Source organism: Pteropus medius, unplaced genomic scaffold, assembly GCF_902729225.1.
Source record: "Pteropus medius unplaced genomic scaffold, Ma_sr-lr_union100, whole genome shotgun sequence".
In the NCBI taxonomy this organism is placed as follows: Eukaryota; Metazoa; Chordata; class Mammalia; order Chiroptera; family Pteropodidae; genus Pteropus; species Pteropus medius.
This window is the reverse complement of record NW_024342644.1, coordinates 4530610-4555767: the sequence shown is the minus strand read 5'-3', so window position 1 is coordinate 4555767 and position 25158 is coordinate 4530610. Positions and strand designations below refer to the sequence as shown.

At 40.5% G+C, this 25158-nt stretch overlaps 2 protein-coding genes across 5 annotated transcripts in view; both read right to left on the bottom strand.

Moving 5' to 3' along the window:
* Positions 1-10556: 10556 nt before the first annotated feature.
* NHLRC1 (NHL repeat containing E3 ubiquitin protein ligase 1) lies at positions 10557-12912 on the bottom strand. The gene has a single exon (XM_039866473.1). The coding sequence runs from the start codon at positions 12826-12828 to the stop codon at positions 11641-11643; it is 1188 nt and encodes a 395-aa protein (XP_039722407.1). The 5' UTR covers positions 12829-12912; the 3' UTR covers positions 10557-11640.
* Positions 12913-20233: 7321 nt separating this feature from the next.
* Positions 20234-25158, bottom strand: part of TPMT (thiopurine S-methyltransferase) — a 14107-nt gene continuing 9182 nt past the window's right edge. For all 4 annotated transcript variants that reach the window (XM_039866478.1, XM_039866481.1, XM_039866479.1 and 1 more), the window contains 3 exons: positions 22379-22464; positions 20983-21027; positions 20234-20551 (listed from right to left, as the gene is read on the bottom strand). In XM_039866478.1, coding sequence (XP_039722412.1) covers positions 20439-20551; positions 20983-21027; positions 22379-22464 — 244 coding nt within the window. In that variant the 3' untranslated portion in view covers positions 20234-20438. The remainder of the gene's footprint in view (positions 20552-20982; positions 21028-22378; positions 22465-25158) is intronic.

Sequence of the window (25158 nt, the reverse complement as noted above, 5' to 3'; positions counted from 1 at the left end):
GCTAAAAGACAATACCATACTCAGTGACATTTGCTGCAGATCTGAATAGGGGAGGTTGATTCTCCCAGTTAAAATATAAATGTCATCCTGGACAGACTGTCAACTTGTCAGGAGGGAAAAAGCTAAATGCTGAGCTGACTTGCTTATGATACTGAAAGTCGGGAGAAAGGCTTCTGATGACTGGGAATTTGAAGAGATGTTCCACTGCCAGGCTTGTGCCTGGAAAGATGAGTAGACTCAATAAGAGGGACTGCGGCTTAATGGCACTTCTGGGCAAGTTTTTGAAAGCATCTGTATGTGCTGTTCTTTCCAACAAGCCCACCTTAGAGTATGGAAATATTGAGATATAATTAAGTGATGGCTGATTCTTCCCTCCTGAGTGAGCCCACAATGGCCATTCTTTCTTAAATCTGCCAGAGACATTATCCCATCTTCTGTTTACCTCCAAAATTAAGGCCACACACAGACAGACTGAGAAAAAACACCACAACCGGAAAAGAAACCAAATATAGAAACTAGGGGAAATAGAAAGATGAGAGAGAATAAGAAAATTGAAGATGAGAATTTAAAAATGGAGATCCAAAAGAAAGATACCAAAGAAAACGGCGGAATCAAATCATGGAGAAAGGTGGCTCTTCAGCCTTGGAAAGAGTGTGAAAATTCAGGCCTTTAATATGGCATTCTCCAGAACACTAGACCTGGGGTAAAATAAGTTTAGAAAACACTATATCCTATATCTAACCACCCCTTATATTTTGCAATTTATAATGTAAAGTAGCTTACTAATGACTCTGAGAAATACTGCAATAAAGAAACCCATTTAACTCATGAATTTATTTAAATACAGAACCTCTTCTCCCACATTACCCCATTCTAGTAACATCCTGTAGGGCTAGTTCTACACTACACATTTGTTATCTGCTGCTATAGTATATTAAATATACATAGCAGCCACAAGAAACTGATTACTTATATAGGAAGAATCATGATACAATGGGAAAACCAAACTAGGTTAGGAGTCAGGAGAGCTGACATCAGCTGCTGACTCTCTCCAATTCTGCATATCTATGTAGGAAAAAAATGCTATGTGCAGCTTATATTGCTGAAAATCCAAAATCGGAGAGAATTCAAAGGGCAGCAAGGTTTGGAACTCTGATTTTTCTCCTACAAAGATTAATCACTTGTCCAAGTTACTTAACCTCTCTGGGCTTCAATTTTCTCAGAAAGCAAAGGAATTAGACATCAAGATCTCTATGATCCTGCCAAACTTTAAAAACTTATATATAAACGGAGCTCTGGTAGTCCAAAAAAATCCTTTCAGTTGGTACCAGGCAACTCTCCTCCCATTCGTTAAAAAAGTCAGACAGTTTATTAGCAGGTTGATCTCCACTCAAAACACAAGGGAACCAAATGATTTTCTTCTGTTGTGGAACTCTGAGTACACACTGAAAACCAGATTTGTGTTGCCTTGACATAAAGTGTAAAGCAAAGTCCTTGTAATGTGTGATGTTTTCTAGAAGTGTCTGCCTTGGACTCTCCCAAGGCTCCTTTAGGTGAAAGTCACAGACACTCAATTCAAACTTATTTAAGAAGAACAAAGACTTTATCAGCTCAGATAACTAGGACATCCAGGATTGCATCCAGCTTTGGGAGCAGAAAAATTGGAGAATCCACACAATGTTACGTGGATGTCGTCTTCCTTAGTCTCTCAGTTCTGCTTTCTTTTCTGTGGGCTTCCTTGTCAGGCAGGCTCTCTCCACACGGGAACAAAGATGGCTTCTTGCACATCTAAGTTTCACGGTTCTTACCTTCTTGCTTAAAAATGGAGGTATTGCCTTACCTCCAAATCATTCAAGTAAAACAATGATGGCTCAGAATTATTGAACACTTACCATGTGTCGGGTACTGGTCAATGCACGTGTGTAAATTTATTTTAGGCCTCAAAACAACTCTAGAAAGTGATATTATAAAAGTGATATTATAAAAGTTCCATTCTATAGGCAAGGAAGCTAAAGCTAAGGGAGATTAAACAGTTTGTCTACTTTCTGTAAAATCCTTATTGGTTCACAAACTGGCCCCTGTATGCGGCAGGCAAGGAGAGACCTCAGAAGGAGCCGACCACTCCAGATTGGTAGGTGGCAGGTTTTATAAGCAAGGGAATTTACACATGAGGCTTGTCTTGGGCAGCTGCAAGAGATGTAGTTATCTGCTCCTGCCCCCTAAAATCTTGAAGGTTTATACAGAGGCCTTAATTGGGTTCAGTCACATTAGTTTGGACAGTCTCAATAACACACTGCTCTCTCAAGGCTGCATTCTTGAAAACAGCTACCACTGTGGGAACAATGGGCAGGATGTACATTCTGAGGACAGTGGAGGGGATGAGGAGCCTCCGATTGCCCAGGTCCTGATCACAGGTCAACCTGTGGTTATGTCTTCTCAATGACCTCCTCCAACACCCCTGCCTCTTTCCCCATAATGGTGAAAAAAAAAAACCCACCAAAAAACAAAAAACTCGGCTTTATATAGTCCATGGCCTCTCAACATTAGATAAGATAGAAAGTGCGGCTATGGATAGAGGAAAGGAAGCACAAAACAGCAGACCTAAGCTAAAGCTGGGACCAAGATGTAGTATCCATGTTGGGATGATGAAGCTGAAGGTAAGAACAAGGTCAAGGCTGCCAATCTAGCCTACCTGAGAGCCAGTAATGAAGCCTATGCTCTGGATGGCACACCCATGCATCGGACAAAAAAATCTTTAACTGGAAACCTCTTATACTGCTCCTGCAGAGGTAGGAGCCAGCTTCAGAGTGTGCCAGCAGGAGAGCTGTAGGTGGGAGCCCATTCTCTCCATGAGGGTGATGGTAATGAGTTAACTTGGCTGGAAGAGAGAGTATGGACCCCAAATGAAGGTCATATCCTGACAGGAAGCCTTTTATTGCTGGTGATTACATGAAGAGATGGTGGTAAATATTGTTCATAGATTATTTGGCAAGTTTCACAACAGAGATAAGATCTTATAGACAATTTAACACACACCCTGGCAAAAAATGCTTCTTAACTCAGTTGTGAAATATTCCATCAGATCAACACATTATTGAGGGTGGTTTCCATTGGAACTGGAGAAACTATCCTGGATTTCTTGATCAGGTGATAGGTGACTGGCATCAAAACTATTCTAAGGCTCCATATTTCTCCTACATTGTCCTTCAAAATAAGTCAATGCTTCTGACCTCTTTTAACAATTTCCAATCTATTAAACAGAACTGCCAGGTGGAACCCTGCAACATTTTTATCTTGAATATTTTGCCTCTCCTTGGTCCCTTGGTTAGTGTGCAGGGGCTATGCTACTTGAGTTGCTGAGGTCGGGGAAGGGGGAGACTTGAGTAGCACCCTCGGTGCCAATGTGTCTAGCAAAGTCCTGATTCCTCAGTGCCTGTTGGCAGGCCCTGAGCATCGAGAGATGTCAGAGCACAGAAGGAAACAGGAGGACACCTCCAATGACACATCTCTCATTTAGGGAAATATTTGTTATGTCAGTTTAACTCTTCCTCCCATGAAATCTGTGGTTGCCATGATAATGGGAAAGAGGTAAATACAGGAGAGGATTATAAAATATTTCACTGTGGGAAGTATTTTATTGTAACATCAAAGCTTTGTTCAAAAAGGGCACTTTTGACCTGGGCAGATGATTAATTTACTACTGTAGTGTTTAGCTAAATGTAAAAATATCAGTAAAATACCCTTCAATGCTCTGAAATACAACTGTCATTTTTTTTTTTCAGATGGTCCCAGAATCCTGACTAGATACAGCTAAAGAGAAATAGATCCTGATATTGGTAACCCAAAGAATCAATGCAGGCTTAAACAGAATTGATTATTTTTAGTTCATTTTGGATGAAGCAACAGTATTTATGACATCCATCAGTCTGGAATTCTAGGTTGACATCATCTCTTCCAAAATGCCTTTTCTGTTGTAGACATTGGCTTTCTCTCTCCTTCATCATAATGGCTGGACTCTACTTGGCCCACTTAACATTCTGTACTGTGTCCTGATTATCTCGCCCATCTCCACACTCGTGCCTTGATAGCATCTTTACATCTGCACTGTTTAGCAAATGGCTTAACATAGGGTGAGCACATAGGAAATAGTGTTGAATACGTGCTTGCCAAAATAAATCAAAGAAATTTAAAAGTTATTTTTTAAATTGATAAACTTCCTGTACCAGGAAGGTTGAGTAACTGGCTAATCTTTCTTCAGAAAACAACTATAAACTCTGGACACACACACGCATAATCCAAGAAACCTCCTGGGCCATGAGATTTCACTGGTGAATTCTATCAAACATTAGAAGAAATAACATCAAGTACTTTCAGAAAATAAAAGAGGAACATTTCCCAAATCGCAGCACAACCCTACTGCCAAAACCCGACAAAGACATCACCAAAAAATAATAATAATAATAAACTCATAAATTTTCTACATGATTGAAATGTATTTGCCTCACTTATATAGAGAGTGCTTCTGGCAAACACAGAAAATTCATATAAAAATTTATCAGAAAACAAAAATTGCTAATTTTTAGATTTATATTTTGAGGTTTACTGGGGGGACTGGTACAATCTTATGGACGTTAACTCCAAAATGTCATGGAATTGGCCTCCTGTGTCATTAATTTCACAGTCAGTCCAGATATATTGATCCATGGTTTGAAAATGGAAATAGACTGCATGAGTTGTATATCCGGGGAGAAAGGTCTTTACGCTGAAGTCAATCTTGGAACGCCTTGCTCATTGGAGTGCAGACTGAGCAGAGGGTGTAAAGGGCTGATGTGAAGAAACTGGAGCAGGAGGTTACTGTTTCTACCACGTGTCACTGTGCAACTAACCACACGGTGTCCCCCACAGCTCATAGCCCTGCTGCTAATGTTTGATTTCACATATTTATAGAAGCTCTTCTCCCTTTGTACAGCAGCAGGGCAAGTTGCCCTCATGATTTATGAAAAAAATAATTCTGAAAACATACACTAAACTGAACTTTCATGGTTATAATGCAAACTGTGATATGATTGAAAAGACTAGGAGCTAAATTAGACTCCACTTAAGGTTTACTCCATAAAATCTAAGTACAACATTTTATCTCTGTAGATTATGATACTTTCATTATGAAACATGAGACCTCTGTTTCACCTCCAGAAAGCTTGTGTCTTCACTTTTCCCTCTTTCTTTTCATCTCACACAAACTGTACTGCTTCATATTGGCTTCTGTTCCAGCTATAGCCAGTCACATGGAGGTGCCAAAATATAGGGGACTGGGAAACACAGAGGGCAGATGGAATATTTGTTGAATATCTGTCTTTGCCATGGAGCTTCCCATGTTTTGAGAGCTCCAAAATTGAACTTCAGCTGAAAGCCACCGAAATTTACTTTGCAGAAGAGCTAGCAATTTATGTGATCCATTCACTGTTTTAAAAAATTTGGATCGATGAAGTGGTTTCCAGGAATACTAATTTCAGTAATAAGTCAGCTCAATACAAAAATGGTAACAGTAGTTTTCTTTAAAAGTGATTTAATAACTTTATGCTTATTTCTGTTTTCCAATTCTACTACGAACGTATGTTACTTCTAAATTCAAGGCGATTGAGGGGAATGACAAAGAAACAATCATCAAGGAAAAGGTACATAACAGGAGAGAAAAACTGAAGAGAACATTGGGACCTCAATGTTTGGAAAGTGTGGCCTTTCACAGACCAGCCTCCTGCCACTCAGCACTGGGTTCTTGAGGTCCCTCCCTGCTTTACACATGAAACCCTTCACAACAGTCTGGACCTCAGATCACAGAGGTACAGAGCACATGGGCCAGGCAGCTAAAGAGTTACATTCTCCGATTTCTGAAAATAACAAGCACATTTTATTTTCCTTTAATGAAAGCACTTGGTTTAAGGGAAATATCAGAACCCTCCTAAGGCCTAGTCACAGTGCTTGCTGTCATCATGGAAATGGGCCCCTCTCCATAGCACCTCAAAGAAAGCACCGTGTCAGAGCGTGTGGCTCTCAGAAGTTGACAGGGTCAGTCTACATTATAAGCAGGAGCTCTGAAACCTGAGGAGGGTGATAATGTTTCTTCCCAAAGAACATTACCTAGTGCTGAGACAAACTGATGTGAAGGATAGATATGGTGGAGATATCACTACGAAGGGGTGGCTGACCTTAGTTTGTTCTCTAGAGCAGTGAGACCCAACCCTGGCTGCACATAGAGTGACCTGGGGGAGATTTAAAAAAAAACCACCTGCTCTCTCTCATCCCAAAACACAACGGGTTGGTTATGTAATCTTGGACATCACTCCATCTCTGTCAGTCTCAGCTTCTTCACCTGTAAAGTCACCTTAATAAAACCTGCCCTATCCCATTGTGAGGATAAAATAAATGAACAACTTTGTGAAACAATTTTCAATTATTATGAAAATGTTAGTTCTTTAGTTAGGCTCCCTTGCAACCAAAGTCTTCTTTTTGTAACAAATAACAAGGATAGGTGCTGCTACAATACACTTGATGATCACGAAATGGAATGAAGTTATCTGGCCCCTATGTAGACAGAGCCTCATGACTTTGGACTCATTAGGGCTTACTTATGCGATGACTAAAGAGACTGGTCTCATGGTTATGGTCTAACTGGTCAATTTGGAAATACCGCGGTGTTCTCTTGGGCCAGTGCGCACACAAACCTGAATGCTGTTTGGAAAGAAGCAGTAAGACATTTCAGTAAACTCAGTGAAACAGTAAAAGTTGACTTAAAGAAAGTTTGAGTGAAAGGTCTATTTGTAAAGCATGTAAGAACTTTGCAAGTAAAAAATGTAGTGCCAGCAAAGTGTATGCACTTATGGTGTGTGTGTGTGTGTGTGTGTGTGTGTGTGTGTGTGTGTGTGTGTGTCTCCAACCTTTGACCTTCAGATCCTTTCCCACTAGAGGGGTCAGTGTGAAATATGGAAAAGTCTCGTTTCTCCTCCTCATTCTACCTTTAACTTCCTGTGTGACCTAAAGCCATCCTTTTACAATTATGCAGGCCTCTGTTGTCATTTGAGTACATGGTTATGAAAAATTTATTTCCTTCTAGGTCTGAAATTCCTTGGATTGAAACAGTTTCATATAATCATTCTTCATGGTCTGATAAAGGAGGTGACTCCTGAAAACTCAGGCAACTCTAATACCTCCAAGTCCCATGTGCTTAGGGAACTGGAAACATGGTACCTGAGAACATAAAGTTTTTCACTCAGTCTCAACTCAGGCTACCACAAAGTCACCATAATGCTTTTATATTCTCTATGAATCACTCAGCAAATGCACCACAAATTTTCATTCTAGACCAGCTTCCCCCAACTATCCAGTTTACTACCTCACTTCCCTATTATCAGTGAAAAGAATAAATAGTCCAGAAAAATTCCTTGGAAAAAACATATTAATTCGACAAGTATTTTTGAACATCTATAATGTGTCAGGCAGTGTTTGAGGCACTAGGGACACAGCTGTGAACAATACAGACATCTTTGCCTTCATGAAGTATGCATTCTAGTTGTTAGAGGCTGACAAAAAGTATGCTTTTTAGGTTCTTCTTCGGACTTTTAAACATACTTCAGCTTATCACGATTCTTTAAAAAACTTTGGCAGCCCCAAAGTTGAACAAAACTTTTATCTAAGTGTTCTAACATGGAACTTGGCCTTCTAGATTGTTATGAAATTGTATTTTTAACCTTTATATTTACCTTTGTCAAGGTAGGAGGATGAAATATATTTTAACGGTTTGTTGGTTTGATTTATAACTCAAATATTTAGACCTGTGGTATGTGGTCTCTACTTGGACTCTGGTCCCAGGCCCCATGAGTATGAGAGTGTTGCTTCCTTCAGAATTAGTTTCTTACTCATGGTATTAAAATCCATAGATTCAAGTTTAATTTTCTCCAAAAAAATCAAGAACGGTATAACTTTTGTTAGGTACTTTCTGTTGCAAAAAACAAACTTTCACAAGTTAGCTCCTCTGAGTGCACTTTTTCCTCTCCTTGTTACCTGGATTCCTCATGGTGGTATCTTTCCTCTGCCCCCATAGCTTCTTCTCATTCATGGCTTTGGTTTGCTCATGGCTGCGCTGTGCCTGAGTATACTTTCAGTTTCCCCCATGCTGCCATCTGCCTGATTCATTCCATATTTCTCAATTCAAAATTTCAGGGACAAGAATCTACAGTCACGTGCCACATAATGATGTTTCAGTCAATGAGGGACCACATACATGACAGTGGACCCATAAGACTGAAATAGATCTGAAAAATTCCTATCACCTAGTGAGATCATCACCATGGTAATGTGTAGTGCAACACATTCCTCACGTTTGTGGTGATGCTGGTGTAAACAAACCTACTGTACTGCAGGTCATTTACAAGCATAGCACACACCATTATAGTAGGAGGCTATACCATGTAGGTTTGTGTAAGTACACTCTATGATGTTCATAAAATCGCCTAATGGCACATTTCTCAGAACATGTCCCTGTCTTTAAGTGGCACATGACTGTAACTGGATCTCCTTGCCCCTTATGAGGAAGCTTTTTCACCTCAATTTATAGGCCAGTCTTGGTCTAATTAATACGTTTGGTAGGACATTGATGGGTGAACTGTTCTGTTAGGTGCGCACTCCTATCTAATCAGCTATTGCGGTATTGGAGGGGCGGGACGGGGGTCATGTAGTAGAAAATATCAGATATTGCTGTATGGGAGGGTCATATAGTAGAATAAAAAGCCTGAGGGCAGGCTTATCGGCAAGACCTGTGACGGGGGCGGTTTTCCTTAGAAGTAGCTGCGGCCACAGCAAACACCATGATTCTTCAGTATGGTAGTTGTCGTGAGTGTTGGATACCTCCTTGTTATATTTTCTACATATTCTTCAAGAAAACGGTTCATCCCCTTATTAACCATGATACACTGCCATAGCGTATCCCTTTTAGGAGCACTAAACGCCAATATACCTATCTTCTTTCTGTGGCAGATGTAATGATGATAAAATCAGCTATCATCAGTGGCTCTTCTTCATCTTTCTGAGGTGCATGGGATATACTGCTTCTTCCTCAAAAGGAGCATAATTCACCACACCTAATGAGGGGCCAAGAAAGGTCTAGGTAAGGTGCTAACAAAATGCTAATGGTTTGATGTATCCAGAGTGAGACTTGCTAGAAGGGAGATTATGAATCTGGACCAAGATCCTTAAAAAATGTCAAGAAAAAAGACTGAAAAAACCAGAAGGCATGACAAGGTTGAAAACAGGAGATAATCCAAAGATCAGGAATTGAGCAAAACTGGAACCAATGGAAGGTGATGCAAGGAGTGCCGAGAGGGGAGAGCCGGTGTCTGAGTTTGCTTTTGTAGATTCTACGGGTGGTGCATGGTGGGTAGTGCTGGCCTAAGGGAACGTGATTACGGGGGACCTTCAGGAAGAGCTTGTTTCTTCTCCTTCTCCATTTACTTCTAGTCACATTCTTTTGTCTCCGGTCTCTGGAGAATCATTCTAACTTTCCTCTATCACCTTGGAACCTTTTACTATCAGCTGCATTATTTCTTCCTGCCTATCTCAGACTCTCCAATTCCTCTAGCAAGCTGGAGTTCAGGGTGACGTGTCTTAAGTCTGATAATCTACCAAGGAGAAGTAGTAATCATTTGTCATCACCTCTCTGATTCGTTCCCACATCATCTCAGGGACTCACGACCCATTCTTCTGGTGGGGTAACCCATGGAGAACAAGCAATACCTTGTTTACACACCTCTACACTTGCTGCATGTTCCACATCTTTCCTCCAAGTGCTGCCTGAAAAAGAGATACACACAGCTCTATAGCCAAAGATGATGCCACTGATAATTCCAAATAGGAGAAAGTCCCTTGAATTGGCTCAAGTGACCCTAAAGCCATTAAAATGTCAGTATGCCTAGGGACAACTTTTTAAAGATCAACCCACAATGGCTCTACTTGCAAATGACCAAGTCTGAACTGATATCTCCACTGAGAGAACTTTTTTTATATACAATGCAGACTACCTGTGAAGTTGCCAACCTAAGGTGATTTCTATGGGTAGGGTGAGCATGGAGGAAGGGGATTGTCCCCAGAATCCCAGTTTGGAATGCACTGATAAATGGTAGCCCAGGGTGCCCGAAATCTTACTATTAGTGCTATATGACAAGAGCATCGAAGCAAAATGGGTTTTTGTGGACTGGTGTGGAAACCAAGCTCTCTCTTTTAGCTCCAAAGGACAAACATATATTGCACTCATAACTTTGGGGCTGTCTCTAGTGTGTACATTATATCTATTAAAACTCTTGGTATAATAGCATACCATTGTTGATAAAGCATCAGTTATTACCTGAAGCAAACTTTCATCTTTCAAAACCAATATTTTCTCCCTGAGAAAAAACTGCTGATGCTTCTAAGGTACCGGTTATTTGGTTCTATTCCAACAGCCCTAAACTCTGAGATGTTTACACTAGCTAAACACACACAACTTATAAAGAACTGGCCACTTCACCTGAAATTTCCATTTGTTTAATCAATTGCAACATTAAGCAGGTGTTATTTCAGTCAAGGCTATACAGTTCAACTCAAGAAGTATTTCAGGGTTTACCAGTGGCCTAAATGCGGACTTAGGATCAAGGGAAGTATGAACTGAGTACATAGTGTTTGCAGCACTAGGGACAAATTTAAATTTCACAGAGGAAAAACCCTATCACAAAAGTGTTTCAGGTTACCCCTGATTATAAAAAGGCCAGCAAAATCATTTTTACCATGAACCAATTGTGGTGGCTTATCTCTGTATTAGCATAAACACGTAACAGGAATATTATCTAGACCTCTAACACTGGTATAAATGTTGTGTGTTCTGCAGTAGTTTACAGCTTACACAATCACAGGCCTTTCTCAACCAATCAAGTACTATTTCCTGAGTGTTTACATCGGAGGAAATACAGGTACTAGAAGACACATTTACCTTTTGAATAAGCAGTTCAATTGTTTTTCTTATTCAAGTAACTCGGGATCCACATTAACTCCATCCAATGTGCCATCAGAGAAGATGCCAGTTGAACTAAATTGATGTCCACCACAAACCCTTTTTCTCTTAAACTTTCTATAAAGTCTTCTTTATCTGTGCACCCAGCTAAAATAAATGGCTACTTATAAATAGTGTACACATAGCAACAATATACATTCACATATATTTCCCCCTGCATCTATTATCTTATTGAAGAGCAAGGAGTTTGGAGTCAGAATTGAGTTCCAGTGTGATTGTTATAGTAAGTGTGACCTTCGGTAAGTCACTTCAGCTCTCGGTCTCAATTTTCTCATCTCTAAAATGGGATTAACAATAGAAGTTATCTCTTTAGGTAGTTCTTAAGGATGAAATAAACTAATATTTGCAATTTCTTAGCACAAGGAATACATATTCAATAACTGGTAGATTTCATTTTTATTCTCTAATAACTACCTCAGCCTTTGAAAGTATGCCAGGCAGTTATAATAATCCCTATTGGATAGATGAGATTAAGTAATTTATCCAGGGTTAAACTATTCATTAGTGGCAGTTCCGGGGCTTCTGATTCCAAGACCCAGGACCCATCACCCCCAGTCAACCTTGTAGACTTTTATGGAATGGGCTGCACTGTCCAGCACAAGAAGAGAATTCTCCTTGGTGAAGGTCAATGCCACAGGATGGGAAAGACCATGAGTGATGATGGGCTTCAGTACTGGAAACTCCTCAGGTTTCCCTAAGCATAGGACAGCTTGACTAGAAGTATCGGCAACAATCACATTCCCCTGGTGATCGAAGGTCACAGCAGAAGCAGTTATTTCGGAGGGGAAGAAGAGGCTCAGCCCAAAGGAATCCACCTGGCCGATTAGCTGCATGCTTGCGCTGAACACCTTCACCGTGGTGCTGCAGGCCCCGGTCCCCAGGGCCAGGGGGCGCTCTAGGACCGCGATGGCTCCGGTGAGCCAAGACACCGCCACCCCTCGGGGATTGCACAGATGAGCCTGCAACCTTTCTGTTCTTCGGAGGACCCCTTCCAGAAAGTCCACTTCCAGAAGGTGCAGGGACCCTGCCTCCATATCAGTTACTACGACCCCATTCTGAGGAGTGGTCTCCACACCCCAAGGCAAGGAGAACTGGCCTCCAATGACAAGCTTGATCTGGCCAAAAAAATCAAACACTTTGATGGAGCGGTCGCCAGCGTCGGTGACAACCACATGGCAGTCGTTGGTGACGGTGACATCAAGTGGGTACCTAATGTCCTGGGCTGCTTCCCCCTTCTCTCCAAACTGATGAGCGCATCCTCCCCCGGAATCAAAGATCTTGACCCGCCTCTTGCCGTCATGCACCACCACTACCCGTCCCGTCTTGGGACACAGCGCCAGCCCAGTGGGGTTAACCAGGGTTCCCCAGCCTCCGAAGGCGTGGTGACAGGTGAGGGCCCCGGGGCCGCAGGGGGCGGCGCGGTGAGCTGCCGGGGCCGGGCGAAGTGCGGAGCCCAGAAGCTCCAGGAGGTGCAGCACTGGCAGGCAGTCGCTCGTGTCACAGCCCCGGCAGGCTCTCCGGCAGAAGGGGCACTCGAGGGCCAGCGTTCGTGGGTGCGCCAGGGCGGCCACGCAGGCCAGGCAGACCACATGGCCGCAGGGCAGGTTGCGCGGGCGCCGCTGCTGGCGGTGGCCGAACCTCTCAAAGCACACCTTGCACTCGAGCAAGCTGGTTTCCGCCTCACGCACGAGTTCCCGAAGCTCCAGCCCGCTGCCTGAGGCCTCAGCACTCATCACGCCGCCCCGGACTCTTCCAGCGCTGCAAGCCAGCGGGGCTGGACACCGCCCCCGCGTTCCCCTGGGTCACGGTCACGGGGCGGGGCGCTTGTCCTGACGTCGAATGCGGCGGCCAGCTTTGCCGCAACCTGCTGCCCCCTGGTGGGATCGAGCGGCACTGCTTCCTGAGGGCTTGTTAGCGGGAATTTACACAAGCCGTATCCACAGCGCATGGTCTGACGTGTAATCTTCACAACAGTCATGAATTGATTATCTCCACATAGCACAGGAGGAAAACACACCTATTGAGGAAAAGCGGGTTGCTCCCTATTACTCAGCCTGTAAGTGGCAAAGCAAAAACTAGAACAATCCAGTCTTCCAACACTGGTGCCCTGCAGTTTCCAATCCTCAGCCCCCAGTGCTGGGTGCCAAGGCTGGCCAGTCGTAAACCATGGTCTCATAGCTCATGATGCTTATTATCTAACTGGGAAAACACAGACATATGAGAGAAATTACATTTCAAAGGTGTGAGGCAGGTGCGTGTACTCCTTCTGTGTCTTCTATCATACTCGTAGTTAAAGTAGATGCTTAAAGAATACCTGTAAAATGAATTCATGTATGAATGAAGGAATGTTATAGCATAATACAAGAAACCTACTAGGTGAACGAGTGTCAGACGGGAGAACCATGGCTGGGAATGTCTTCCAGAGGAATTAATATGAAATAAGAAAGCCGTTAATCATAATTGCTTTAGAACTTCATGCCTGCCTTCAATTAAGTGGTTTACATAGACTATTTTATTTAAACCTCTTGACAATCCCATAAGAGTACGTTATTTTCTTCATTTCTTTTCTACAAGAATTCTTATGAAGTTAAGCATCTTGCCCAGGGTCACGTGGCTAGAAAGTGGCTGGACTGGGATCTGAAGCCAAGCAGTTTGACCACAGAACCCATGCTCTTAACTATTCCAGTGGTTTTCCACCTTGGTTGCCTGTGGCAAATACCTGGGACTCATCCCTAGGTTTAATTGGTCCAGGTGTGGTCTGGGCAGCTGGAATTATAATGTGTAGACAGTTTTGACAGCCGCTAACAGCTGCACTAGGATAATCTCTTCAAATAGCACCAGGTTAAATTCTTCTGAATTTAATTCAATCAAGATCAAAAGCACAAAGAATCTACCCTATATTCAAAAATCTTCAAATGAAATAGCAAAATGTCTCTCAGGAATCCATTGTGATACTATAATCTCTCATTTTCAGGAGCCCTTCCTATCCCTCTCCTCCCAAAAGCTTACATGAACATCGTCTTTATAAAGCCACATATCAGATCACTTTTCTTCATTTAGAAATCATTATCATGATTGGTCACCTTCTTATTTGCTAGACTTCTGAGAAAACAGAGGATTTTTATCCTATTAAAACCTTTGAAGGGAGCTTTAATATAAGACAAGAAAGAACATTTTCTTAACATGTGTTACATAATTCAAAGATTATCTGTGTACTGGGACTTAATAAACAACTTAATATTATAATTTCAGACTATAATGCACTTCCGTTCCAAATAAATAGACAACTAAAGTCAAATCGAATAGGCATCACTCTCTGAAATAATCTTTACATCAAGAAATACATTCAGGACACCAAAACTGAATATTTTTAGAGCTAGTGTTGTCTAATAGAAATGTAATCAGAGCCACATATAAAATATTAAATTTTCTAGTAACCATGTTTTTAAAAATAAAAACTAGTGGTTATTTTAATATTTTATTTAACCCCAAATATCCAAAATATTATCATTTTGACATGAAATCACTATAAAAATTATTAACAAGATATTTCACCCATTTTTCTTTTTAGTACTAATTAAAATCCAGTTTGTATTTTACACTCACAGCACATTTCAATTCAGTCTAGCCCCATATCAAGTGCTCAGTAACCCCATGTGCCTGGTGGCTACGGCATGAAATATTGCCTTCTCGAGATGCTTTCCAGATTTCATTGATCCTTGACTTGCTTCTAAATTGTCTCTGCTCTAACATTGTTTTACAACGTATCCAAAGACCCCCTGCCCCCGGAGGGACGAGCTGGAAAGGCTAGCTTCCTTGCTCTGCTCCCTGATAATCCTACTATCTTCTCGATCCTTTGCTGCCCCTGCGGGGCAATCTGTAGTACCGCACCAAGAGGCCGAAGGTGTTTTGCGAGGTGAACTGGAAAAATCTGCAATAGACCAGACTATTTAATAATGTTCATAGAAATCGCTCTACCATTTGATAGGTAGACAGCACAGTGGTTCTGGAAAGTGTTGTGCCACATGCACAGACATCCCGATATCAAGACTCTTACGTTAAATTTAAAGTATGAAAATGTTCTGTGGCATTTTATTGAGTTAAGGTTTTCTCAAGTTCACAAAGCTTCAAAACGAAAAACATGTAGGTTTGAGTCTTTCGCAGTTGAAGGTCCCCACATTCTAGCTCGGCATCCTTAGCAGTCATTTTCTTCACTATTTGCTGCCTCTCCATGGAATTAAGCATGGATTCTGTTGCAGTGTTCCTGTCCACCCAATCCAACCCAGTCACTCCCTCCCTTTGCACTTGTCTTTTTTCTACTTTACCATGTGGAAGGAGTCCAATTTTTCTTTTTATTCAATCTTAAAATTGCTCTTTATCTTCATTCCCTTTCTTTTGCTCCTGTCTCTGGAGAGATAAACTAAATTCCAGGAGAGCAGAAACCAGGTCTGCTTTTGCTGCAGGCTGTATCCCAGTGTCTAGCACAGGCCTGATACACAGTAGACACCCAAGGATTGTTTTTAAATAGATGAATGAATGAATACTTAAAAGGATACTACCTGCAGGTAGTAAACCCATATGTTATACTTTTTCTTTGATGATTCTCTAGGACTTGTAAGAAGCATGTGTGGATGAGAAAAATGGGCTCTGTGGAAAGTAACTTTATAGGGCGATCTGATCATAAATTCCTAACGGGGCACGTCATGATGGGTAGTCACACCCCAGACCTATATAATTTATGTAGTGAAAGGTTTTTAAGCCAGCCCTGTCCATTATTCTTGTATATCTAGGTTAACACACCTTTGACATACCTGAAGTGATGATACCCCTCAAAGGGTGTATTACCCCTCAAGAGAGCACATGATCTTGTTAATTATTCTGTAATACAATCCCCACCTTGTTTTTTTCCATTTCCATGTAATCTTCCTTACATTCGCTCCTTTATTTCAAATGCATTAAAGAGGCTGCAAACCTATTGTTTCCATAGAGCATTTGAGATCTTGCCCAGCATGTCTTTAGTTTGACTCAAAAATTCTCATAAAAATTCTCTACAGGTTTTCTTGTGTCAACACATTGTCAGGAAAGTAGCATTCACCCACAAAATGTGCTAAGTATTTTGCTCATCTCTAGAGTCAATGCTGATAGGTTTCTCAGATACTTTATAGAGTATAATCCTAATCACATAACACACACACACATTGATTAATAAAAGAAATGCCCTAAGTCTAACTCTAACATTTTGAGTTTTCTATCACGAATCTTTCTGTGGCCATCTCCATGGATTTCCTCTGTGCTTCCCTCTAATAATCCTCAGAGGGTCCTGGAATGGCCTGCCCTTCTCTTCCTGCTTCTACCTAGAATGAGCTCTGAGGGTTATAGAGGCAAAGGGCTTGAAGAACAGAACCTGTGGTTAGTGGCTGCACCTACGTGTAAAGCACCATATGGCAGAGGATGGAAAATGGAGACCTAGCTCAGGGTGGTTACAGCAGAGAAGAGGGAGCGCAGGGGTACAGGCTAAGGAATCTGGGGAGGGAGTCGGTTCTTAGGCAGGTGGGCTCCCAGTTTTGCAAATGTGGCAGACTATGCCACATATATTCAGTTTAGAAGGCATCCCAGAACAAAAGTCCAATGACACAGTTATCTCCCAGACTATATCAGACAATGACAGAAGGGAAGATGAGCAAGTCCCATACAATGGAACCAGCTCCACCAAGGAGAAGAGGCATAACTTTTTAAAAGAGAAGGAAAAAAGACAGCAGGTGCTTTAGCATGGGTTAATGAGCCCACGGCGTAAAAACCTGCTAACTTTGACAAACTGAACCCCTCCAGGATTGGTCAATTTTAAGTTTCAAGCCAGTATCAGGACACCTCCTCAACAGGCGAATCTCTGTCACCTGTGTGGTTCCTTGGACGCTGACCTGGGCTTTGGTGATGTCCCCAGCTTTGCCTTCCCCCAGGGCATCTTGTCTTCTCAGCAACCTCTCTAACCCCCTATCTAATTTTGTAACCTACATCCATGTGCTTAGCTTCTTAAGGGTGAGGCATTTGGTGGGGAGAATAGTGGTTCAGGCTTGACCGTTTTGAGCACCTACAGAAAAATGAGCTGGAGTGTATGGTTAGAAATGGGAACCCAGTGATTTTAATGTTTAAGTTTGAAAAATGTGTTTCTCAGGGTGCCATCCTTGGGCTTTTTCTCTTCGCTTCCCACCTGCTCTTCCTGAGCCATGTCATCCTCACCTATTGATGGGTTAAGTGGCCACTTACAAGCTGACAGTTGCTTGCGTATCCCCCTCATGCAGCCTTACCACACTGTAATGTTCAACGTTCAGTCTCTGCCACCAGAGTCTTAGATTCCTCAGAACAGGACTGTCTTCAATCATCAGTGAATGCTCATCTCCTAGCACTTTCAAGAGCACTACTTACATTTGCTGAATGACTCTAATAACAGGGAAAGATTAAATAATTACGGTACTGCAATATGACAGAACATTTTGCAGCTATAAAATCTTGTTTTTAAAAAATCTTTGATATGAGAAAGGGCTGATGGAATACTAGAAAAGATAGTAGAGAGACAAGACTGTATCCATAATATGATCTTAACTTTGCAAAAACATACATGTAGACGAGCAGACAAAAAAGATAAGAAAACTTATCACCAGTTTAGCCTCAATTACTTCTGGTGTTAGGATTTGGCTGCTTTTGTTCTTTTTCAGAATTTCCTATATCTTCCAAATTTTCAGTGAGAAAGTAATATTTTATTATGTAAATAAAATAAATGTTAATATCTTATGGTATATTTGATTCTTAAATACATCCCTTAATTATTCTCCATCTGCTATTGAGAGGTAACACCAATATTGAAGCAAATTTCTACTAATACCCAATGGTTAGAGATCACAGATTTTCAGACGTTTTCAGTTCACACATTAAAACTACACATAACAAATATTCATCACAAATCAGCAGAGTGACTTAGTGTGTGTGTGTGTGTGTGTGTAAAGGAATTCTATCCTATCCCCATCGATTTAACCACTTCAGTGAATCTGTTTTATAAGAATAAAGCATATCAGATTAAAAATGATGTCAAACCAGAGTTCAATTAAAGACAACTTTGATTTTTAAAAGTGGTCAGTAGAAATTAAAAAAAAAATCTTTAAAGACCATGTGCCATATATATATATCTGCATAAACTCACATCTACATCACACCCCTTATTAAAATAAAACAATGACAGGTATGTACTACAGTTATGAATGGTAAATATTATTTGTACTAATTTTTCTGTGGGGGAGGTTTATATTTGTCAATTCATTCTTCTGCCGAGGATTCCCCTTTCATCTGATAGTTTGTCTCACAAGTACATCTTTCAGACCAGTTTTTGTGGTCCTCATACAATTATCCCTTTAGAGAACCAAATCTCCAGATTATTAGTAGGTGCTAAAGCTTTGGTTGTATTCCTTTGCAGTTTTCTTTCCACATTTACCCACACAATCATATACCTTTCTTGTTTCACCCTGTCTGCCCCTGAAAACATTACAAGTGCACCACATGCTAGTACATTTATGCCTGCTGTTTAGGCAGGGCAAGGCATTTCATAAATCACAGAAGCTCAGGTAATCTATTACTTAAATTACAATACTAAAGGTATTTTGGGGAAGTTCTGAAAATCAATTGCTCTAAAATAATTTATATGTAGTATATCTTTCATCTTGAGACTTTTTAAAAGGTCAGTATTCTCCCAATGAGGTCACATAATATCTAAAAGATCAACTACATACAGATATCTCATTTATTTTAAAGTTCTTTGGATGTAAGTTACAGAAATTAACTCTAGCCAGAGAGAGAGAACGGAGTCTTTTATTACAAGGACCCTGGGTGTTCTCCTGTCCAGTACAGCTGGGCTTCAGGATGAAAATGGAAACCCAGAATACCTGGGGCTCTCTCCAGACCTCCTCTCTGCTTCTCTTTCTACAGACAGCGATCTCTCTTTCCCTCAAATCTTTATAGTAGGATGTGGCTGCCTCGCTGCTCCTGGGTTCACTGTTTGATTCATCCATTTTAAGCAGCTAACGTGCTTTTCCTGACTAGATTCTAAAAATCTCTGAAGAGAATCAGACTGGCCCAGCTCAGGTCAGGTGTCCCTTCTTAGACCATTCAAATGGTGACAAAGGTGGAATCAGGTAGTCATGGCTTCTGGAAGCCTGCACTATGGAGTGGGGGCCGGTCTCAGAGAAGTAAGAACCACTGTGAGCTGGAAGACACGCTAAATTAATAGCCTTATATTAGAACAAGACCAGCGCCAGAAAGCACCTAGGGCAGCAGCTCCTAAGCGAAGGCAGAAGAGGCAGGGAGGTCAACAACTATGAACTCTAAGGAAGTTTTCACAGTGTTCTGCTTATGACGTACTTCTAAGCTATATGTCTATAGCTTTCGTCAATATTCAAGGGGGTCTATAAACTTCCCCACTAATAATCTTTACTCCAGCACACACATACACAATTAACTTATTTTTTTTATAACAAGCACACGCCATCCTATTAACACGAGCCAAACAATCTAAATCATTTAGGTATCACGTGGTGTGGTTAGAGAGAAATGTCTGATTTAACAAAATGTGATTACTAATAAAAAACTGAGAAGTTTTGGACCTAAACTTCCATAATAAACAGTCATGAATCCAGTTGTAAGTATACTGCATTTCATAAGACTTTGTCATTTAACAAGATTAAGAGAAAAAACTGCCAAACTCAGAAAAAAAATTTATTGCTACAGTTTGGTTCCATATAGATTGGTTTATTTAGTTTTTAAATTTGGTTCTTGATTTTGTTACATAGAAAATTATATAAGGAGAAAAAAATGTGAAAAGGAGTGCTAGGATTTGAGTATAACATGAGGGTTTCTAGGAAAAGCTAGTATTTTATATAATTTCTTGGATGACTTTCTTTTACCTTGAACCCTGTTAAAGTTACATTTCCTCAATGGTTCTAAATTTTATAGGAATGCTAATTTTTCTATGTCTTTAAGTTGTATATGTTGCATTTCTCTTTTATTTTGTAATTACAGAAGCAATATATGCTGATTGTAAAACATTCTAGCAATCTGTTACATAAAACACACAGGTAGAATCTTTCATCCCCATATTTTCCTCTCCAGAGGTAGCTAGCTCAACATTTTAGTGTTTTTTTTCCCCCTAAAAAGTTATATGCATTTTGAGCAAACATCTATGATGTGACTTACGAAAAATTCTTTTCAAAGGCCATCCATTATATTTTCATATCTTAGCATAATTTTCAATTGCTCAGAATCTCAATAACTTGATGGTATTTGCTTTTATTTGTCTCATTTACTTTTCTGTAAGTAGATATAACTTTTCAACAAGGTAGTCAATTCCCCAACTTTTATGTCGTTCTTCAAAAACATCAACCTTTTCAAGACATTGACTATTGCATACTGAACCTGAAACAAGAAGAAAAGGTAATAAGTTAAAACTTTATCAAGAATGCAATCGGGATTCTTCTAAAAACATATCAAATGATTTTAAAAACTGCATACTGGAGAATTTTCTTTTCTTTTTAATGAAAATGGGGAAATACTAAGGCATATTTTCTGAACTCTGAATTGTTATTATCACTTGTAACTCTTAAGAGCCAAAACACATATACCATCTCTCTTGAAGACTTCAAATGTCTTCAATATAAGCATACCACTTAGCTAAAAAATTGTATTACAGAGATCTGTCCCTTTCCTAGGATAAAATACTCTTCAATAAAATGGTTTCTGACTTAAATTTTATATACTTCTAGATAGTAATTAATAGCTTAATAACAGCTCAAAACAGTTTACTGCTGACTTTATTTAAAAAGTCACAGCACACATTTGTAACTTACCAAATAAACTTTTAATTTCAGCATCTGGAACATAAAATGGTGGGCCTAGGTAAAAGAGAAACATAGTGAAGAATAATTTCCATAGATCTAATTCTAAAGAGGAATAAATTCTCAGGGCCCACTTCTCAGCTTATTTCCAATGAGGTAGGCATACCTGTATATAACAACTCAATTATCTCAACAGGTGAAGATGTGACAGGGTCTCCTACCATCTCCTATCAAAGGCTGGCTTTCTGAGGAGATGGCAATATTAGAGGCCCATCTCCTGCTTAGACAAGATGGCTGAGCCAGCCATGGGACTTGAGAACACTGAAATCGGAATGGAGCTAATTAACAAATGCCTTTGGGGTTTTCTTCATCTTCTGGGTATCGATTTTTTACTATTCCTGCACTCACACACATTCTACACGCCTTCCCACTTGGCTAGGGGACACTAACTTTTAAAGGGAACTTAGCTTCTGCCCCTTTCTAGAATTCTCTTCTGGGGTCCACCCCCAGACAGAGCTTGCTATGTTTACTTCCTACAGGCCCTGCCCTAAGCCTCCAGTTCAGGAATGAAATTTAAAACAGATTAGCAGAGCTGGGGCCTGTCTCCATTAATTTCTATTTCCATCTGATTGTCCCAGACTTAACTATGGACACTAGGGGTCATCTTTCAATGAGTTTATAAACTCATTATGTAAATGGTTATAAAACACAGCACTTTTTAAAAAGCTTGATTAAAAATCAAAAAGGGAATTTTTACAAATTAAAAGTCTATGTAGTTTTCAAATCTTCCTGAAAATGAAAGTTTGGCCATGACAAAGGTTAAGCTTTAATGTTCACTCACACTGAAATAAGTCCAGAAAAAAAAAATCACTTTTACAAAATTAAAGATAGTTATAAAAGAATGCAATTGACAAATTATAACATTTCAGAAGTTAAAAAATAGCTATAGTTTCGTGACTTTCCTGCATACCTACTACCTCCCCATGCCCATTTCTCACGCCATCCTTTGACGAGGGTAGGTCTGTGTATGTATTTGTAGGCATTGCCCAAATCATCCCTACCACCATGGATGACACAGATGTGCTCTATCCGTAGCAGGGCAACCAAACCTCTTCTTCCTAATCCAGGGCTCATAAGATTTCTCTTTTATATTAGGGCCATTTCTCCCTCTTTTATAGTTTGAGCTATGAATGGTGAAAAAAATGGGAATGGAATATAAAAAACACGTATCGAGTGGAAAGAGAAAATGATGCTTGTAGTTTCTGATTGCCAAAAACAGACTTGTCTTCATGTACATATATAAGCAGTATACTTCTTATGGGATAAATTAGGAGAAAATAGTGCTATCCATGTCATAGAAGTACATCAGGAAACAAGGTAACTAGAAAAAGAAAAACAAAAACTTTACCTGCATGTTTAGTTGGATCATAAGAAAGAACACACAACAGGTAGTGAAACCCTTTTCTCGCCAGGGACAGCATTATGTCTGCATAACTAAAAACAAACACACACACACACACACATACACATATACAAGTATGTGTTACATTTCTCTACAAAGGCAAAATCTGAAGGGGATGAGAGGCGGGGAGAGAAACCAGCATTTACTTTCATCTACATTACTGAGTTTAATTATCCTAACAACCCAGTGAAGCCAATTCTCATTCTAAAAGTCAGAAATGGGTTCAGAAAATTACATCGCTTGCCTAAACTGGGAAATACTAAAGATGAGAGTCGGAATGAGGCCTGCTTCCAGAGCCCCTCAGACCAGAAGACTTCACAAAAAGATGAGCAGAGGCTCCTTTGAGTCCAATGTGGTACCCAGAGGCCCATCCACTTTGAACACATACTTCTCGAATGGCCACTCCGCTTCATGGTGCTCTGGGCCGTGGTTCCCAGACTGCACTGGTATCAAAATCCCTTGGGCACTTGCTTAAAGATGCTTGAGCTCCATTCCCACAGGTTAATTCAGTCGACCTACCAAAGGCTGTGGGGCCTGGCACGCTGTAGCTTAACACATATCCTGGGTGGCAGGCACCTCTCCAGGGGCACATGCAAAAGTCTCTTTCCTCTACTAAGCTGGGGAGAGACGAGACTAACAGGGAAAAGTTCAAGGTAGTTATGATGTTAAAGCTCTGCAAGTACGGCATGAAGCACTAGTGCCACTGGGCCAGTTGTCTGTGGTAGGTGCCTTGGGGAGCAGGCGACACCACTTCTTAGCCATGTCTGATTAGTTCAGAGTGGGGACCTGACCCTAACAGACTCATAAGTAAGTAGACTGACCAGGAGCCAGGACTGGGCCTGGTACAGAATGATGAGTTGGACCAGTCAATGTACTCCATTGGGAAAATGAATTAAGAGACCCAACGAGGAGTCACTAGCTAGCTGTGGTCATTGCACTGAAAGCTGGAGCTGTCGTGCTGTGTGGTGGGGGGAGCTGAGGAGGCTGAGGGTGGTGAGCAAGTAAGAGATGTGGGAGCAGAAATGGAGTAAGTGGAGACAGCTAAGTGCACAGGGTAAGAGGACAGAAGAGATGCATGCAGGGAGGTAGAGAGGCCATGAGAGACAGACGGACGGACAGAAATGGACAGACTGTCCAGCTCCAAGGGAGGAGTTCTGGCTCTTGCCACACCCAGGGTACGGTCTGCCGTTAGAGGGAGCTTTGCGACTATTAGTTTGCTCCCCACTGTCTTGTGGATTTTAACCATACAAACCAAAGCCCCCGGAGGGACTAATCTCAAAAAAGATGAACATCCTTAGAGAGTGGGAAATGCCTACAAAGTTACACATTTAGCAGAATTGAGTTAAGAATACAAATATGGTGTTTTATGAGGACAAGGAGGTCTCAAGTGAATCTCTGAGTAGATAAAAGACACTGATGTCACATGGGAAATGCCAAGCAGACCGTGGAAATGTGATGTGAATACTTGAGAGAAGGAACAGAGCTGGAAGCATAAAAATGATAAGGGCAAATACCATTTGTTCGGCTATTTCCCCAACATCTGGCATAGTATATACTTAGAGAATAGTAGGAACTTAACACGTATTTGTTGAAAGACTGAATGAAAGTAACAGGAGAACTAATGTGTCATTAAGGGAGCAAGTATAAGAGAGAAAAAGCAAAAGGCTAGGATGGAAATGACAAGTTTTAGGCACATGAGGAAGGTGAGGATTCCAGAAAAGAGATAAAAGAGGTGTGGCGACAGAAAGAGAAGGAAAAACAGGAGTGTGAAGGAAAATATATATTAAGGAGATGTGGCATGGCCTAATTAAAAAAGATGAGGTTTGGCATTAAACCTTACTCATGAAACGGTTTTTAAGAAATTAATTTCATTGATGAGGATGCCAACCTTTTTGCCAGGTGTTAAGAGTTTAATATTTATGTGCCAATTCCAAGTTAGTATATGAATGATATTTGAATTGGAAAATATGTAGGTATGGTCACATTTTACTCAGTATGCTTTCTCATATTTTAATTTTTTTTCTAATAAGGCTAGGTACAATAAGATCAGTCACTAAAAACATCAATTACAAAAGCTCTAATATAATAGCAGCTAACCTTTATACAGTAATTTAGAGATGACATGGACCATTCCACACATATCATTTCTTTTAATTCCCATAACAATACTGTAAGTTAGTCTAATGTAAAGATCATTAGTGCGGGCTTTGAAGCCAAACTCCCTGGGTTTGAATGTCAGTTCTGTAACATACCACGTCTAATTGACCTTAGTTTCCTCATCTGTACAATGGGAATGCTGTCAGCATACACCTCACAGGGTTGTTTTGTGAATCAAATGTGTTGATCCACATAAAGTATTTCAAATAATGCCTGGCACATGGCAAATGTCCAACAAATGTCACCTGGAAATATTAGTGGAGGTGATGTTAGTAGGAATATTACAATTCTGCAGAGAAGTACACTGAGACTTAAAGAAGGTGAGTATTTTGATCAAGGTAACACAGCTTGGAAGTGACAGAAGTCACACGTCTTATACCCAGGTCTCTATGGCCAATTCCTATACTTTTTAAACAAAGATGGTATTGGATTTAGGTCTAATTCCAAATACAAGAAACCACTTCAAATCGGTAGAAGTCTAGCTAATTTTCTGGAATCCAAAAAAAGTACAGCATACTAAGCTAAACGGGCTACAAAAAAAAAAAAAAAAAAAAAAAAAAAAAAAAAAA